Source organism: Orycteropus afer, unplaced genomic scaffold (genome assembly GCF_000298275.1).
Source record: "Orycteropus afer afer isolate SDZICR_OR568_19922 unplaced genomic scaffold, OryAfe1.0 scaffold00217, whole genome shotgun sequence".
In the NCBI taxonomy this organism is placed as follows: domain Eukaryota; kingdom Metazoa; phylum Chordata; class Mammalia; order Tubulidentata; family Orycteropodidae; genus Orycteropus; species Orycteropus afer.
The window spans coordinates 2,424,879-2,443,446 of record NW_006921804.1 but is presented as its reverse complement, the minus strand read 5'-3'; the positions used below and the strand labels follow the sequence as shown (position 1 = coordinate 2,443,446).

The window sequence follows — 18,568 nt, the reverse complement described above, 5'->3', positions numbered from 1 at the left end:
TCACTAGGAGCTCTGGTGGCATAGTGCCTAAGGCATTTGACTGCTAAACCAGAAGGCTGGCAGTTCAAACCCACCAACCACTCCTCCTCAAAAGGAAGGTTGGGCAATTTACTTCTGCAGTGATACCACCTTGGAAACCCAAGGTGGGGTTGCTATGAGTCGGATCCGACTTGATAGCAGTGTTTTTTTTTTTTTTAAATGAGTTGGAATTGACTTGACAGCAATAGGTTTGGCTTGGTTTAGTTTAATCATTATGGAAGCACACTGCTGTATCTTTCTCCCTTGGGATGGCTGGTAGGTTGGAATCTTCCACCTTCCAGTTAGCAGCTGAGCACCAAACCATTCACCACCAGGACTCCTTACTTCTAGTCATTAAGCAAGCAAAATACTGTTAAGTGTCCTCCTAGTATAAAATAACCCATTCCAGCATAAAATATGTTTACTGCGCTAGTGTCTTCGCAAGAAGCAAGAAAAATCTCTAAGACAACCAAAAGAAAAAAAAAAGGGAGGCCAAACTAAGTAGGCATGATTGCCCTAATGGTAAATGATTGGATCAAGCTATGGCCAAGATGGAATGTGGAGGACCCCAAGACATATGTTAGTAATACAGCTTGGCTCATGGCAAAACAAAATCAAACCATCTCGAGGATGTTACCCTCAAATTGGGCTTCATGTTGAGACAAAGATAAAGATGAAAAAAATATGAACTTTATAATCAGCTGCACCTGCAAAAAATTCTATCGGTATTTTCACTGAGACTGCATTAACCTTATAAATTACTAACCAAGAATGTACACAGCATTCTAAAAACTAAGACCACTGAGAAAGAATCCAAAACCAAATCAAACTTATTGCCGTCGAGTCAATTAGACTCATAGCAACCCCTCCTTGGGTTTCTGAGGCAATACCTTTACAGAAGTAGACTGCCCAATATTCCTTCTGAGGAGTGGCTAGTGGGTGTGAACCACCAGCCTTCTGGTTAGCAGTCAAATAACTTAGGCACTACACCACAAGAGCTCCCTGAGAAAGGATGAGGTCCATCAAACAAAAAATATAATTAAAACTGAATGCTAGCAAATGTGGAGGACTTACAGCAAGATGGTAGAATAAGCAGACAAGCTACACAGACCCTCTGCAACAAAGAAACAAGAAACCAATTGAAACTGATACAGAAAACAATCCTGGAACCCTGAGGTTTGAAGGGAAGGATAAAGAAGTGGATTAAATACCAAGTGATAGAAAAACCTGAATGAAAACAGTGAATCAGGAGACAAATGGAGCTGAGGATTATCGGCTGTCCTGACGGCACTACCGATTTGAAGATTTGTAAGTGGTGTTCCAACCTAGGCAGCAACCTAAGAATCAGCTCTGCTTGCTGAGCCCTGTATGGGCAACTGTACCGGTAGCTGATAATCAGAGAAGAAAACAGCAAAAGAGAAGACAAAGAGAGCTGTGGACTGTCAGTTATCCAGACAATGCAGCCATTTTGAATACTTCCAAGAGGTGGGGCCATTTTGAGTAACTGCAAGTGGCATTCTGATCTGGGCAACAACCTAAGAATAAGCTCTGCTTACCAAGGACATCACAGCAACTGTATTAGAGGCTGATGACTAGCAAGTTTCAATGTTCCCCTAGTACTACCCCACATCCTCTTGGTGAACAGAGGTGTGGCCATCTCCCACCTCCACCCACCTTCTGGACCAGCAGGAATTCCATCTCAGTCTAGGTGCCCTACAACAAGCTGCCTTCTGGGCAGACAGGAACCAGTCCCAGCACTAGATGTCCTGCTCCCAGCCACCTTTTGGGCCAGTAAGAATTTATTTCTGGGACCAGATACTCTACTTTTGGGATGGCAGGAATGTTTTTTTCTAGAAACAGGAGGCTGCTTCCAGTTACCTTTTGAGACAGCAGGAATTTTATCTGGGTCTACAAGCCCACAGCTGCTTATTAAGCTGGCTGGAACCCGCTTTGGAAACAGGTATCATGCCCCAATCACCTTTTAGACTGGCAGAAACTTTTATTGGATCCAGGAGTCCTGCCCACAGACACCATCTGTATCAGCAAGAACTAGTCTGAAATAAAATGCCCTGCCCCCAGTTGCCTTCTGGGTAAAAAGGAACTAGTTCTGAGATCAGCTGCCCTACTTCCAGCACCATTTTGGGAGAAAAGGAAGGACATTATATAATGACTACAAAAATCAATTTAATAAGAGGACAAAACCATAATTAATATCCACACAACCAATGAAAGAGTCCCAAAATACATAAATCAGACTTTAATAGAACTGAAAAGGCAAATAGATGACTTCACAGTAATAGTAAGTGACCTTAATACACCATTTTCAATGAAAGATAGAACAAACAACTAAACAGGAACACAACAAAGACACAGAAGAACTAAACAATACAATCCACGACCTTGCCCTCATAGACATATACAGAGCTCCTCACCCAGCAACAACACAATTTTTTCCCAGTGCACATGGAACATTCTCCAGGATAGACCATATATTAAGCCCCAAAGCAAGTCTCAATAAATTTAAAAACACTGAAATACTACAAAGCATCTTTTCAGATCACAATGCTATAATATTAGAAATCAACAATAGAAAGATCAATGGTAAAAGAGCAAATACATGGAAACTGAACAACATCCTCCTTAAAAACTACTGGCTAATAGAGTAAAAATGGAAATTTAAAAATTCCTTGAACCAAATGAGAATCAAATGAGAAAACACAACATACAAATCTTTGGGACACAGCAAAACCAGTGATTAGAAGTAATTCACAGCAATAAATACACACATCAAAAAAGAAGAAAGAACCAAAATCAACATCTTAACCCACCATCTCCAAAATTAGAAAAGAACTGCAAAAAGCCTATAGTCAGCACAAGAAAAGTAATAATAAAGATTCAAGCAGAAATAAATGAAGTGGAAAACAGAAAGACAACAGAAAAAAAAAAAAAAATCAAGACTAGAAGTTGGTGGTTTGAAAAGATTAATAAAATCAACAAACCACTGGCAAGCTTACCAAAGAAAAAGAAAAGGATTCAAATAATACAAGTAAGAAATGAAATGGGTGATGTCACAAAATAAAAAGGGTAATATCAAAGTATTATGAAGAAATGTACTCCAACAAAATTGAAAACCCAGAAGAAATAGACAGATTTTTAGAAACACACTACTTACCAAAGCTAACACAAGACTGAGGTAGAAAATTTGAACAGCCTTGTAACAAAAGAAGAAATTGAAATAGGTTATAAAAAAAACTACCAAAAACAACAACAACAAAAATCCTGGCCCAGATGGTTTCACTTGAGAATCTACCAAACATTCAGAGAAGAGGTGACACCAATCCTGCTCAAACTATTCCAGAACATAGAAAAAGATGGAATCCTCCCAAATTCATTTTATGAAGAACTATACCCCTGATACCAAAACCAGGAAAAGACACAACTAGAAAGGAAAACTATAGACCAATAACCCTCACGAATACAGATGCAGAATTCTTCCAACAAAATCCTAGCCAAAAGACTCCAACAACATACCAAAAAAAGAATACATCATGACCAAGTGGAATTCATACTAGGTATGCAAGGATAGTTTAACATTAGAAAAACAACCAACACAATCCATCACATAAGTAAAATAAAGGGAAAGAACCACATAACCCTATTAACTGGTGCAGAAAAGGCATTTGATGAAAGTTGAATGCACATTCCTGATTAAAACTCTCAGCAAAACAGGAAAAGGAGATTCCTCAACATAATAAAGGGCATATGTGAAAAACCAACAGCCAACATTATTCTCAATGGAGAGAGACTGAATTGGTTCCTCTTGTGAACAGAAACCAGACAAGGATGCCCTCTATCACCTTCTTTTCAACACTGTATTGGAAATCCTAGCTGGGGCAATAAGGTAAGAAAGGGAAATCAAAGGCATCCAACCAAATCATTGAGGAAAAAGTAAAACTATCCCAATTTGAAGATAATATGATCCTACACTCCAGCCACTCCTTGGAAGGAAGACTGGGCAAACTACTTCCATAGAGATACCACCTCGGAAATCCAAGGAGGGGTCGCTGTAAGTCAAATCCACTCAACGAGAGTGAATGGTTTTTTTTTTTTGGTTTATACATAGAAAACCAAGAGACTCAGCAAGAAAACAACTGGAACAAATTTAAAAATTTACCACAGTGGCAAGATATGAGATCAACCTACAAAAAATCAGTTGGGTTTCTCTATACCAGCAAAGAGATCTCTGAAAAAGAAGTAAGAAATACCACTTACAGTAACTACAAAAATAAAATTCTTGGGAATAAATCTTACCAGGAACACGAAAGACTTGCAAAAAAAAAAAAAAAACAAAACTATAAAACACTACAAGAAACTAAGTGTGATTTACAAAAATGGAAGAATATACCATGCTCATGGATAGAAGACTATACCATGCTCATGGATAGGAAGACTGAACACTGTGAAAACATCAATACTACCCAAAGAAATCTATACATTCAATGAAATCCTGATCAAGATTCCATCAATATTTTTTAAGGACATGTAAAAAACAATCACTAATTTTATTCTGAAAGGAAAGTGCCCTCTGATAAGCAAAGTACTACCAAAGAAGAACAAAATAGAAGGTTTCACACTCTTGGGTCTCAAAACCTACTATACAGCCATAGTAGTCAAAACAGTCTGGTATTGGTACAATGACAGACACATAGACCACTGGAACAGAATTGAGAATGCAGAAACAGATCCATCTTCCCATGCTAAGTTGATCTTTGATAAAACACAAAAATCCATTCAAAGGGGAAGTGACAGCTCTTTCACAAATGGTGCTGGCAAAACTGGATATCCATTTGCAGAAAAATTAAGCAAAATCCATACCTCATACTATACACAAAAACGAACTGTAGATAGATCAAAGACTTAAATGTAAACTCTAAAACTATAAAGTTCATCAAAGAAAAAATAGGGACAAACGTATGGGCCGTAATACATATGGCATTAATAAACTACCAAACATAAGTAAAAACTGAGACCTTCTAAAAATTAAATTCTTATGCAATCAAAAGACTTCTGCAAAAGAGTGAAAAGAGAACCTAAAAACTGGGAAAAAATATTCAGTAATGACATTATCTGACAAAGGACTTATCTCTAAAACTTATAGAAAACTTCAACACCTCAATAACAACAACAAAAAAAGATCCAATTTAAAAAATGGGCAGAAAACATGAACAGACACTTCACAAAAGATATTCGTGCAGCTAACAAACACATGAAGAAATGGTCACTTGCATTAGCCATTAGTGAGATGCAAATCAAAACAATGAGTATCACCTCACCTCAGCACTAATAACAAAATTCAACAAGACAGAAAATAACAAATGCTGGTAAGAATGTAGAGATTGGGACTCTCATACACTGCCACTGGGACTGTAAAACCATTGTGGAAAATGGTATGGCAATTCCTTAAAAAGTTGGAATCAGAAATATCATTTAAACCAGCAATCCCATTACTAGGTATATACCTTAAAGAACTGAGAGCCAGGACATGAACAGATATATGAACACCTATGTTCATCACAGCACTATTCACACAACAGCAAAGAGATGGAAACAATTGAACTGTCCATCAATGGAGGAATGGATAACCAAACTATGGTATATACACACGATGGAATACTATGCAAACTAAAGTATAATGTATAATCCACAAAACACCTCATAATGTGGATGAACTTGAAGGATATTATGTTGAATGAAATAATTAAATCACAGAAGGATAAATATTTTGTTAGTTCACTATTATAAAAAGGCAAGGAAAGGTTTACATATGTAAGGAAACTTTCTTTGCTGGTTACCAGGCATTGGGTGGGTGGGGGGGAGGGGACCGACTGCTAGATAGGTAAGAGATAAATACTGATTTGTGAGAAGATAAAGGCAATATACCAAAAGCAAACGACAAACACAGTAACACTAAGGAAAAGGAAAACATAGAGAAATACAACAAAGAAAATGAATGAGTGGATACATAAGTAGACAGGCTGAATGATCAGGTATGTCTAGGCAAAAGGGAATATACCCATCACCATATATAATTCTGGGAGCTCTGGTAGCATAGTGCCTAAGGCACTTAACTGCTAACCAGAAGGCTGGCAGTTCAAACCCACGAGCCACTCCTCGGAAGGAAGATAGGGTAATCTACTTCCTTAGTGATACTGCCTCGGAAACCCAAGGAGGGGTCGTTATGAGTCAGGACCGACTCCATGGCACATAGCAACAACAACAACATATATAAGTCTGGCAGACAATATTTCTATATATGTATTTGCACATGCTTTATGTCCAAATATAGAGTAGAGCGAAAAGGGGACAAAGTTATGGTAATTTTTAGCCACAGCCAACTACTGTGAGGGAGCAAGTTACTGGGCCCATCTGCTTATTAGGACCATGATTGCAGGGGACATCAAGCTCAACTGGCCTAACATACTACACAAACGATATTCTAAATCCTACTTTGGTGAGTAGTGACCAGAGTCTTAAAAGCCTGCAAGTGGCCATCTAAAATGCAACAACCGGTCCCACCTTGTCTGGAGTGAAGAATGAAGAAAACTAAAGACGCATTGAAATAATTAGTCCAAGGGACTAGTGGACCACAGTGAACCTGAGCCTACATAACCCTGAGACCAGAAGAACTAGATGATACCTGGCTACCACTCGGAAAGGGATCAGCGTAGGAGATCCTGGATAGAGTGGGAGAAAAATGTGGAATTGAACTCAAAATCATAAGACCAGGCTTACAGGTCTGACAGACACGGGTGAAACCCCCAAGACTACAGCCCCTAATCACTCTTCGGGCCTGGAATTGAACTCACTCCCATGGCTTCCAGCTAAAAAACAAACAGAAATATAGGGTGAACATTTATACCAGGTAGGCACACTCCTTAGAACAATCAACCATGGGAGATCAGAAGGGCAGTCTTTGCACAGGAAGATAGCTCAGAGGGCAGAAATGCATGGGAAAGGACACAGGGAAAAGGTAAACCATAGGGAGGAAGTGGGAAGAAGTCTGTTATTTTGTAGGGACTGCAATCAATACCATGAAATAAAATCCGTATGAACTATTGTAAGGAAAATTAATTTGTTCTGTAAACTTTCACTTAAAACATATATGCTGGCAAGTGAATAGACATAACAAAGACATAAAATAGAAAATCAGACCAGACTTAAGTACATGTGGAAATTCAGTATATGGTAAAGGTAATGTCTCAAATCAGAGGGGTAAAGATCACCTTCTTAATCCATACCTCAAATTATACACCATTATAAATTCCAAACGGATTTCAGATTTATGTATTAAGAATTTAAAAAAAAAAAGTCCTACAAGAAATCATGAGATCTTTTGCAATTCTGGACGAAGAAGACCTTTCCAAACATACATTAAAACTTAGAAGTTCAAAAAGAAAGAAGTATTAATTAAATTACATAATAAACTAAAGATATGCATAGCCAAAGAGCTTACACAAAGTATAAAGATAAATGGCAAACTGGAAAAATATTTGCAACCCATATCTCAAAGAGTATGCATTTTTAGTTCTAGTACAGAAAAATCCCCAGAATATACTACTGAAGCAGAAAAAGCAAGATGCAAAATAATATATACAGTATGCTATTTTTTATATTTAAAAAGGGAGAGAGAAAACTTGTACGTATGTGGGGGACACTGACAGTCATTCCTCCATATCTGCTGGTTCATTCAGCATTTGTAGATTCAACCAACCTAGAACTGAAAATATCTGAGGGTGGGGGAGCCATTATGCAGTAAAAGCAACCCTTGAAAGGCTGAGAGGTTAAAATGTTATTTATATAGTATTTATATTGCATTAGATATTACAGATAGTCTAAAGATGATTTAAAGTGTAAGGGGGAGAATGTGTGTAGGTTATATGCTTATAGTACACCATTTTATGTAAGGGACTTGAGCATTCTCAGATTTTGGTATCTGTCGTGTGGGGAAGGTATCTTGGAACAAATTTCCCGTGGATAGCAACAGATGACTGTATTTGCTTTTATATACACAATATACTTTGGAATATATTAAAGACAGTGATGTTGGAGTTATCTTCCTGGAAGTTTCTTTGCACCAACTTTGGTTCCAAACAATATAGTTTTAATACAGTGTTATTTTCCAAGTAAAGGTAAATCTGAAAACACATGATATGCAGTAAAACCTACAAAAGGCTGAACCTGTATAAGATGGAAACCTGTCAGAGGCAGAAAACACAAATATTTATCACTAATACACAGTGACAGAAAAATGGCAACAGAGGCAGAAAACACAAATATTTATCACTAATACAAAGTGACAGAAAAATGTCAAGACAATACTCTGTCAAAGGTGTAAAATTTGTAAGACCTGGAAAAACAAGGCAGTTCCATTAAGTTCATACTCTCACAGATTTGTCTTCATTTTGGTTGTGAAATAGCTGTTCTGCTTAATCACATATGCTGAAAAGTTAACACATGGATTGCCTTTACAGGGTGTTTACAAAATGGATTAGCTTGGGATGGGGAAAAAAATAAAAAAAACAAAAAAACAAACCCAGTGCTGACCAGTCGATTCTGACTCATAGCAACCACTGTTGGATTTCAGAGGTGATAAATCTTTATAGAAGTAGATTGCCTGGTCTTCCATGGAGTGGCTGGTGGGTTTGAACCACCAACCTTCTGGTTAGCAGTCAGATGCCTTAGGCACTGTGCTACCAGAGTTCCTTGAGATGGAGGAAAGGGGTAATGATAAAGTTTTCTCTTAAATTTTGAACCATGGGTGTTCAAAATTTTTAAGTATTACCTACTTAAAAAAAGTAAAATTTGCTGCTTAAATATCCATATCTTTATACATTAAATTTTCTTAATAATAGTTTTACAGATTCCATACATTCCTTGCTATTAAACCTATTCAGTTCCTGACTTCAGATAGCAAGCTCAAGTTGAGAAGAACACCTGAAAATCTCACAAAAGCAACCTCCATTCCAGATACAAACGAGACTTTCTCTATTCATAATTTTACCTTGCTGGTCTTCAGGAAATGCTGAAACTCTGGCAGAAGGAGTTTTTTCAAAGAACGCATTCATTACAACTATATAATAATTCTATTCTTGTGCCAATTTAGAGTTGGTTCTAAATGAAAATCCTAGTTTCCAATTAAAATAGGCTGGTAGTAGCCACAGCAAACACACACAGATCAAAAATCCTCATTTTAAAAGTAAATTGATTATATAACTAACTGTTCTCTAGCATTCCATTAACTAGAAAAATGCAAATGAACAAACCTAGAGTTTGATAGCTGAGAATCATATTAACCTAAAAATTTTCAAACAGCTTCCAAATCTTTCATATTAAAGTGTTTGACATTTTTAAATAAATTACAAATTTCCAAATAATTAAAGTGAGTATGAAATTTGTGGTAACGCACTACTAACCATGCATGATATCTTATTAAGCAAAAGAATAATTTCTTAACCAAAATGGGGTGAAAAAAAAAAACTTGAATATACTGTGTCTATAGATTTTCTTGTACTTGGAAAATAAAACTACATTAAGAACTGACTAGAACCAAAGATGGTATAAAGAAACGTCAGAAAAATAATAACTAATTTTGGCATTCTTTCTTTTCAATATCTGGATAAAGAGTAACTTATTAGCATCTTCATTAATGTATTTTTCACATATAACACACCCGCATAAACAACACACATAGGAAACTAACGAACACGGGGACTGTATGGTTTGCAAAAACCATGTAACTCACGTGTTACGTTTGTAAAATGCTGTGCATCAAAGCTACAAACGTCTCATAGGAATTGTCCTAGTTCTATACACAAAAGTCCTCAAGTTATAAATCTTCTGACTTATGGACAGCTTTTACTTGTATTTTAATGTTATGTACGTTTGTCCTCACTCTGAAACAAAAGAACCTACATATTCTTGAAAATAATTCTTCATCACAACCACCTTTATTTGCTGCATGTGCAGCTTTTAAATCATGGAAAAGGATTCAGGCCTTCTTGAGGTAAAGTAAGACTAATTAAGAATTGTATGGACTGTTCTGACTTACCTACAAATCTGATTTCAAGACATACTTAGTTAGGCACCTTGTTCATAACCAGGGACTGCCTGTACTTAGTGGTTTTTTTTTTAGCTTCTCTCAGATTCTGAGGTTTTATGCCCTCTCTGGTGACCTTTCCTATGTTCTGCTATTTTTTGTTTTAGTTATTCCCTAACAAGTCTTAAAATTAACAGAACACAGAGTTCAAGATTTTTTCATATCCTCTTATTTTTTTATGTGACTCACTGAAGGAGAAAATATTATTATTTGTCTTCCATAGGGAACTCATTTTAGGGATACTATTTTTGAAGTAGTGAAGAGAAACTAAATTAGCAAGGCAAAAATCTTTGTTTCCTCTGTGTGTGTTTTTTTTTTAAAAGATTATACATATCTTTATTATACAAAGATCATTTTTGCATTGTGAACTACCTCTTTGGATCAGAAAACTTAAGAACTTTTTCAAATTATTAACAGGCCATATATGAGATTATTAAATAGGATTGTTAGCATATGTTATCAGCACTGATCAAGGGCAATAAACTTTGTCATTTAGGTAGCTAGTGACTTTATCATCAACCTTTGCTCTTATTTTTTTATTCTTATACTGACCCTGTATCTTTATTTTCCTATTTTCTTATTCTAATGGCTCTCCACTCTCTCCTTCTGCCACCACACCCAATGTCCTTTATCTCAGATATACTTACTGTTTAAGTTCTACTTGTGAGAAGTAGAATTAAAAAGGTTGCTTGACCATGTTCAAATTACTGTATGTAATGTATTAAATGATGGACATTAGGAGTTTATGATTTTAAAGGTAAAATATTGACTATTTCTAACTATAAAAATTATATTTTCTGTCACTCACTCACTGAGCAAGAAGTGACCCACCTAAATCAAATTTACCTGGACATAAAAATCACCTTAGGCAGACTTACTGAGTCAGCATCAACAAAGAGACATCTGGGAGGCTGTATTTTTTTTTATTTTAAGAGCTTGTTTTACATTCAACGTAATGCGTACATTTAGTTTCATTCCTCATTCACTATGTCCAACCCTAACCCAGTCTCCTCCCCTCCCTACCCTGCAACCCTTCCCCTGTGCCCCTCATAATTATGCACTCCTGCTTGTCCTGCATTTCCTCAATTTGACTGTTGGTCCTCTGGTGTCCCATGGTCTATTGCTCTAATGGATCTATTCCTATAGAGTATGTGGGTGCGTCATCCTGGGATGAGTGGTCTGTGTGTACATCTTGTTAACTACTGGGCTGAGAGCCTAACCCTGGGGGTAAATTTTATTCCAGGTGCAGAATGTATTCCAGGGCCCCAGTATTGGGAGTCTCACCAGATTTCATCTGACCAGTAATTCCAGTCATTGAGTTTTTGGATTTTATTCCACGTTTTCCCTCCCACTCTATCCAGGATCTCCAGATTTGATCCTTTCCTGAGTGGCTGGCACTGGCAGCTGGACACCATCTAGTTCTGGTCTTGAGGGCCATCGTGTCCTAGGACTGATTGCTTTTAATGCCCTTGTTTTTTTTTTTTAAGATTCTTCTTCACTTCCAACACTAGGAGATCGTTAGCTGCATCTTAAATGGCCACTTGAAAGCTTTTAAGACCCCAGTCGCTAGTCACCAATGTAGGATGTGGAGCAACGCTTTTATGTATTTTGTTGTGCCAACTGAGTCTGATGTCCCTCTGGGAGGCTGTATTTTTAATAAATACCTTATCCATGTATCTTGGTATAGTACTCCTAGAAGATAGTTTCTTAAAAGTTATACTGTGTAGCAGCACATACACTAAAAATTGGAACGATGCAGAGAAGATGAGCATGGCCCCTGTGCAAGGATGACATGCAAATTTGTTAAGCATTTACTTTACTTTTTAAATAAAAAGTCAGGGAAAGGTTTATATATAGAATGAAACTTTCTTTGTTGATTACCATGGGTGAGAGGGGAGGGGAGGGAACACTGCAAAAACAAAATAATAAAATAAATAGATAAATAAAAGAAGTTATACTGTGTGATCTAGGGATTGCCCATTTTTAATGCTGAAAGATAGAAACAAAACTATTCTCAAAAAGTACTATACCAATTACTTCCACCAACAGTGTATGAGTTATTTCCTCACATTCTTGCGAACAATGAGTGTTATGAAATCTTTGTTTTTGCCAAAATGTAATACAAAAAAGTAAACCACAAAACTAATTGAAAACAAATCAAAATTAACCTTTAAGACTTGTAACAAATATAACTTTACATAAGTTAGTATGAATTGCACTAAGGACAGTTATCCACAATTATTTTCTCAATTTACTAAAGAATCAGTTCCTAACCATGGACTGAAATTTTAAAAAATGAAATAACAATTAAAAAAATATTGTGCTTTAGGTGAAAGTTTAAATGACATTTTAAATCATTCTAAGCAACAGATCCCATGACTAAACCACTGTAAATTGAACAATATGTTACATAATTCAAGATAGTAAAAAACATGACTTACAATTATGGAAAAGACTTGAATTTTACATTAAAAAAATTACATAAGTAGTTAACATAATCATTCAGTTCTTATGACAGTAAATAATTTATATTTTTTCCTAGAGGGTGTTGTTTCTGCTCTCTGAATATTGCCGGAAAGGTAAAACATACAATCTACCTTTCTATGTTCTATACTAGAAATTTAAGGTCTAAGATAGTATTTGCTGTAAGCAGCACTGATTTAAAAAAAAAAACTGCAGGGGAAGAAAAATGTTTTGCTTGTTTGGTAAAACTTTGCTTTAAAATAACTAAACACAACACATAAAAGTTCACCTTTCCCTCTTTAGCCAATGAAGCTTTATCTTCTTGGAGTCCTAAAACCCTTTTGAGAAGCTAATAAGAGCTACATAAAAATGCATCCAAATGCAAAATTCTGCAGATTATCAGATTCAGAGAACACACGCATTCAAACCCTTACAGAGCTCCTAGATTGTGAAGCCCTATCTCAGGTTATAAAAAAGGAAAGAGAATGTTCACAAGAACCTATCACATTTCAGATTTCCTACATAAATGTAATTCTCAAAGTAACCATTCAAAATAGGCCTCATACTGTAAATAAGAAAACCAAGTGCCAGCAAGGTAAAATAACTTGCCGATGCAAAGTTCTTAAACCAGGATTTATATTTAGTTTTGCCTCCGTCCATGATCTTTCCCATTATATTTGAAGAACTATTCAACCACTGTCAGTCTGTTGTACTATGGTGGCTTATGTTGTTGCTGTGGTGCTAGAAGACACAACATTGGTATTTCAAATACATGCAAGATCATCCATCATGCACAGATTTTAGCAAAGCTTCCAGACTAAGACAGACTAGGAAAAAGGGCCTGGTTATCTACGTTCAAAATTCAGATAGTGAAACCTTAAGGATCACATAGAATAACGTCCAATGTGGTGCTGGAAGATGAGCCCCCTAGGTTGGAAGGCACTATGCAACAACGGTACAGGATCAGGTATCATTTAGTTCTGTCACACATAAGGTCACCATGAGTCAAAGCTGACTTGACAGCAACTAACAACAACAAAATATATTCAACATGCTACAGTAAAACAACTTGGAACAATAAACATCTGGCCATTCAAAAGCAATTCCTCTTCCCTCAGAAACCATAGACTGTACTCTAGTACAAAGAGGATATAAGGGATATAAACATATTGAGCGTAAGCACTGGTTGGTGAAATTTTGAGTATAAAACATTATCATTAGTACTGTCTATGTGAAAAACACAATAGAGAGATTACCCAAGACAATCATCCTGGAGTCCTTAACAACTTAGCTGCAAAGGTAGTATTGTTTAAAGATAAAAGGTCTAAATAAAGATCTTTCTCAATCAACCTTGTGAAAACTTCTGAGGTTAGCTAAAAGTGATATTATCTTCATTTCAGAGTTGAGGAAAATAAGGCTCAGAAAGGTTAACCAACTTACCTAAGATACTTTTTTTTTTTAAGAACTAGGACAAACCTTCTTATTTCTATTTTACTTATAATCACTGATAAGGAATTTATCAACAAAATATCCCAGGTTATTTTATAATCCTAAAATCCTGTACAGAATATAATTAAAATTTCCTAGATGCCACAGCAATTTGGAGAAGAATAAAGAATCTGCATCAGTGTGGTTTCTGGTAACATAAGTGAAAAACACATGAATTTGACATTAAAGAACTAGCAGTAAAAATCAAGTCATTTTACAAAGTTGGGAATATTCCAAAAGTGCAGCTAAATGTTAAGCCCACTCTTTCTGCCTAGCTCTACTGTTTTACTTACATATGTGTACTGTTTAAATCTATGTGCTGAAAATAGATACCGTAGAGTGTAATCTTCCATAAAGATTACAACCTTGGAAAACCTATGGCACAGTTCTACTCTGTCCTATTGGGTCACTATGAGTAATAATTGACTCCATGGCAGTGGGTTTGGTCTGAGCTTACAGAGACTTAAACTTCAGTAAACATATGACGTAAAACATATTTAGTATCTTTACTAAAATAGGTAAAGGGAGAAAAAAAATAGTGTATGAAACAGGTGATGGGGGCATTTTAAACAAAGTTAACATGGCTTATGATAAACTACAGAAATTAATCCTGTATAAACCAAAAACCAAACTCACTGCCATCGATCGAATCAATTCCAACTCATAGCGACAGCTCCTTGGGTTTCCAAGTCAGGATCTCTATGGAAGTAGATTGCCCAGTCTTCCTTCCAAGGAGTAGCTGGTGGGTTTGAACTGCCAGCCCTCTGGTTAGCAAATACCTTAGGCACTATGCCACCACAGCTCCCCTAATCCTGTACAGAACAATTAATTTAACAAAACCTTTCCAAATATATTAATTCCAGCCACAATGGCAAGTAGGCGGTATTATATCAATTAACATCTTTGAGCTTCAGTTTCTTCTCTGTTAATTTGTCCATAGTCATTGTTAGTAAATAGGAAGAAAAGATTTAAATCTAAGTTTCCTAACTATAAATCCAATGTTCTTTCCACTATGCTATATTCAAAGCAGCAATCTAGGTTTACCCCACTTAAAATACTTGCCTTAATTTTAAAAATACAAATATGGTTATGGTATCGTTCATACCTTTGATATGACTCAAATCTTGTTTTAGGGTCAAAAACAGACTATTTGAGGACAGCATAGAAAGATTAAATACCAAACTTCCTGGAATACGTATGTTGATTAGATAAAAATTGAGAAATTCGTATATTGTAAATGATCACATACTATTGGGAATTCTACTTACCCGTTTTGAAGCACAGTGCTCATTCTTTTCATCTGTCATCTTTCCGCTTTTAAGTGCTTTCCTTGAGTGCTTGATAGTTGTTTTTATAGCAGGTCGACAAACATAATTCTCCAAGTTCTTTGGAGGTTTCTTAGTTCTCTTAGCCTGCAGGCCAATTTTTAATTTTAAATTTCCCTCTGAAAAGTTTGTTTCTTTCACTGAAAACTGTTGCTGTGCATCAGTCAATCCATCATCTTTCCCTGCCTCAACTTTTCTCTCCCGATTCCACTTGCAAAGGTCCTCTTCCTCCTTTGTGTTGTTCTCTAGTTCTACTTCTCTCTTGCTGACCAGTGTTCCAGTGTTGATGGCAGAGGGACTCTTTCTTGAAAATCCTTCAGAATCAGAACCCAATCCTAACATAGCAGTATTTCTAGGGTCCATCACAAGCATATGTTATTGCCAAAGAATCTTGTGAAAATTTTACAGAACTATGTTCCATAAAAAACAAAGATCTCCAAGACTTGCAACCAGCATCTCTTTCTCTGCAAGGCAGACCAGAACAAAAATCTATTAGAATATAGGCAATCACTGATTAGTATGAGTAACTGGTATGGGGGAGGGAGACAAGGATGTTAGGAGGAACCCAAGTATGACAGTTAAAACAAAATAAATCAAAATGTAGTTCAAAATGGATTTAAATTCATTTAATTATAAATACATTTTGATAATGTATGTATATGTGTCTACACACACACAAACATATAATCTTAAATGTAAATATATTTAAGAATAAGTTTATCATTCAACAGATATCATGAAAAAGCTATAGTGGTATAGTGCAATCAAAGTTTAAACACCAATGTTATAATTCAACCAATAAAAGCTTTTGCAAATGATGGCTAAGCAAACACAGCCTCATGTATTTTAGAAAAAAAAAAAGAAAAAAACTCACATATTTTAGCACTCATTCATTTCAAAGAAAATATATTTCCTATATATTAGGTGAATAAACTCAGTTTCATTTAAGGTAAAGAATCATGCTTTGTGTTGGTTTCAGTGATCTACCCTTTTATAAGAATGGTAAGAGGTCATCAGGTTTTTAGGTTAATATTCTTAGGTTAGAAATATTTCCAGGTTCATTTCAACTCTAAATTCATTCATTCAGTTATTCATTCAGAAATATTCCAGGCATTATTTTTTTTTAAATGCTGGAAATAAGAGCACTGAAGAAAAACAGATCCACATCTAGTTTCTCAACTTATAATATTTATACTCTAATGAGAAAGACAAATAATCATACAAATAATTAACTACAATTGTTATAATTAGTGAAAATAAACACAAAATAAAGTAACTCCCCATTCTTGATGATTGGCATTCTTTATTTCAAGTATGTATCTGACTGAAGATTCAGGACAAATATCTGAAAAAAGAGAGTATCCTACTCCTTAGAAAAAATAGTATTTTATAGTTTAAATTACATTCCTTAAAATTTCTTTCCAACAAGATAGTAAGATTCTCAAGGACAAAGACTATGGTATAGTTGTTTCACAAGCCTGATAAGGAATGTAAATAAGATGTCTAGCCCAATGACTGGCACACAGCAAAAATGCAATTAAAAAAAAAACAAAACTCAATGATTTTTTTTTATTATCATTTTAAGGACTCAACAAATTCTTACCAAATACTAAACTCTTTAGTTTGTTCGCACTGTACTGCATCACACAAACAACTGAAAGAATATTCTTCGAATCACGTCACTCTGACAATGCTGTCTATCACTTCACATCTTAATACTTCACCATGGCATTCAAGGCTTTTCATAATCTGGCTTTAACAATTCACACTTGTTTAACCTTACTTCACAATGTAAATTCACTATGATATTAGTCAATTCCGTGTTCTTTACTGACCCCAAGAAAGCATGCTCATTTCTGCTTCTGTGCTTTCTTTCCCTATAAAAGTGAAAAGTCCTATCTTCTCCGTGATGTGTTCATAATCCCAAAACCCAAAAAATTGAAAAACTAAAGTTTTTCAGAACTCACAAGTAGAAAAATCTGACTTGATGGGGAGCCATTATAGTCTTAATTATCATGATATCTGTTAAGTATTTAAACATTTCAATGCAGAAGTATTGATGTGTTTGATTAAAGAGTGGGGAGTTCACCCAATCTATTATACTCTCTTTCAAATGCCAAAAATACTTTCGGCATCAAAGGTTTTAAATACTGCATTTCGTACCTACATTTAAGCTTGCCCTGAATGGATTCTTCCCTGATACCTATCTGTATCACAATTTGGGCAAGTGACTTTATTTTTCTTGCTCCACATTTGTTAGCTACATCCCCAAGTTGTTGTTATCTGCCATGGCGCTGATTCCGACACATGGCAACACTACAGGACAGAATACAACCGCCCCACCCACCAGCACTCCTCGGAAGGAAGGTTGGGGCATTCCTACTTCCGTAGTGATACCGCCTCGGAAACCCAAGGAGGGGTCGCTATGAGTCGGGGCCGACTCGATGGCAAATAACAACAACAACAACAATAGGGTCTCTTAGGCTGCAATCTTTACAGGAGCATAATGCCAGGTCTTTTCTCTTACGGAGTCATTGATGAGTTCAAACCACTGACTTCTTGGTTAGAGGCTAAGTGCTCAACCACTGTTCTATCAGGGATCTCACATCCACAAGTAGACTACATACCTAGTCCTTGACTTACAATGGGGTTCTATTCTGACAACTCTGTTAAGTTGGTTCTTTCCTTATTCAAAAATCTCTTTTTGCTTTTTATTTTCCATTATTATTGCCTTTTAGTATCAGTAACTTTATAAATCTGATATTTATTTAGCTTTAGGGGTTGGCATGAACAGGATAACATCAGCAAATTACATGTTGCAACACTGTTATGTACTACATATTACTAACTATACCATAAAAAACTACATCAAAACCAGGAGCTCTGGTAGCGTAGTGCCTGAGGCACTTGACTGCTAACTAGAAGGCTGGCAGTACAAACCCACCAGCCAGTTCTCGGAAGGAAGGTTGGGCAATCTACTTCAGTAGTGATACCGCCTCGGAAACTCAAGGAGGGATCGCTGAGTTGGGTCTGACTCAACGGCACATAACAACAACCACCACCAAAAAAACCAAACTCACTCCATTAAGTCAATTCTGACTCAAAGCCACCCCCACTG

The 18,568-nt window shown here is 36.1% G+C and overlaps 1 protein-coding gene and 1 non-coding gene across 2 annotated transcripts in view; one reads left to right on the top strand and one right to left on the bottom strand.

Annotated features, from left to right (window-relative positions):
- The window catches only part of ASH1L (ASH1 like histone lysine methyltransferase), a 253,198-nt gene extending 237,385 nt beyond the window's left edge, over positions 1 to 15,813 (bottom strand). The window contains exon 1 of the mRNA XM_007948473.1: positions 15,394 to 15,813. Within this exon, the coding sequence (XP_007946664.1) occupies positions 15,394 to 15,813 (420 nt within the window). The remainder of the gene's footprint in view (positions 1 to 15,393) is intronic.
- On the top strand, positions 11,895 to 11,996 carry LOC122150736. The gene has a single exon (XR_006163823.1). It is a non-coding gene; the product is annotated as a U6 spliceosomal RNA (small nuclear RNA).
- Positions 15,814 to 18,568: the final 2,755 nt, after the last annotated feature.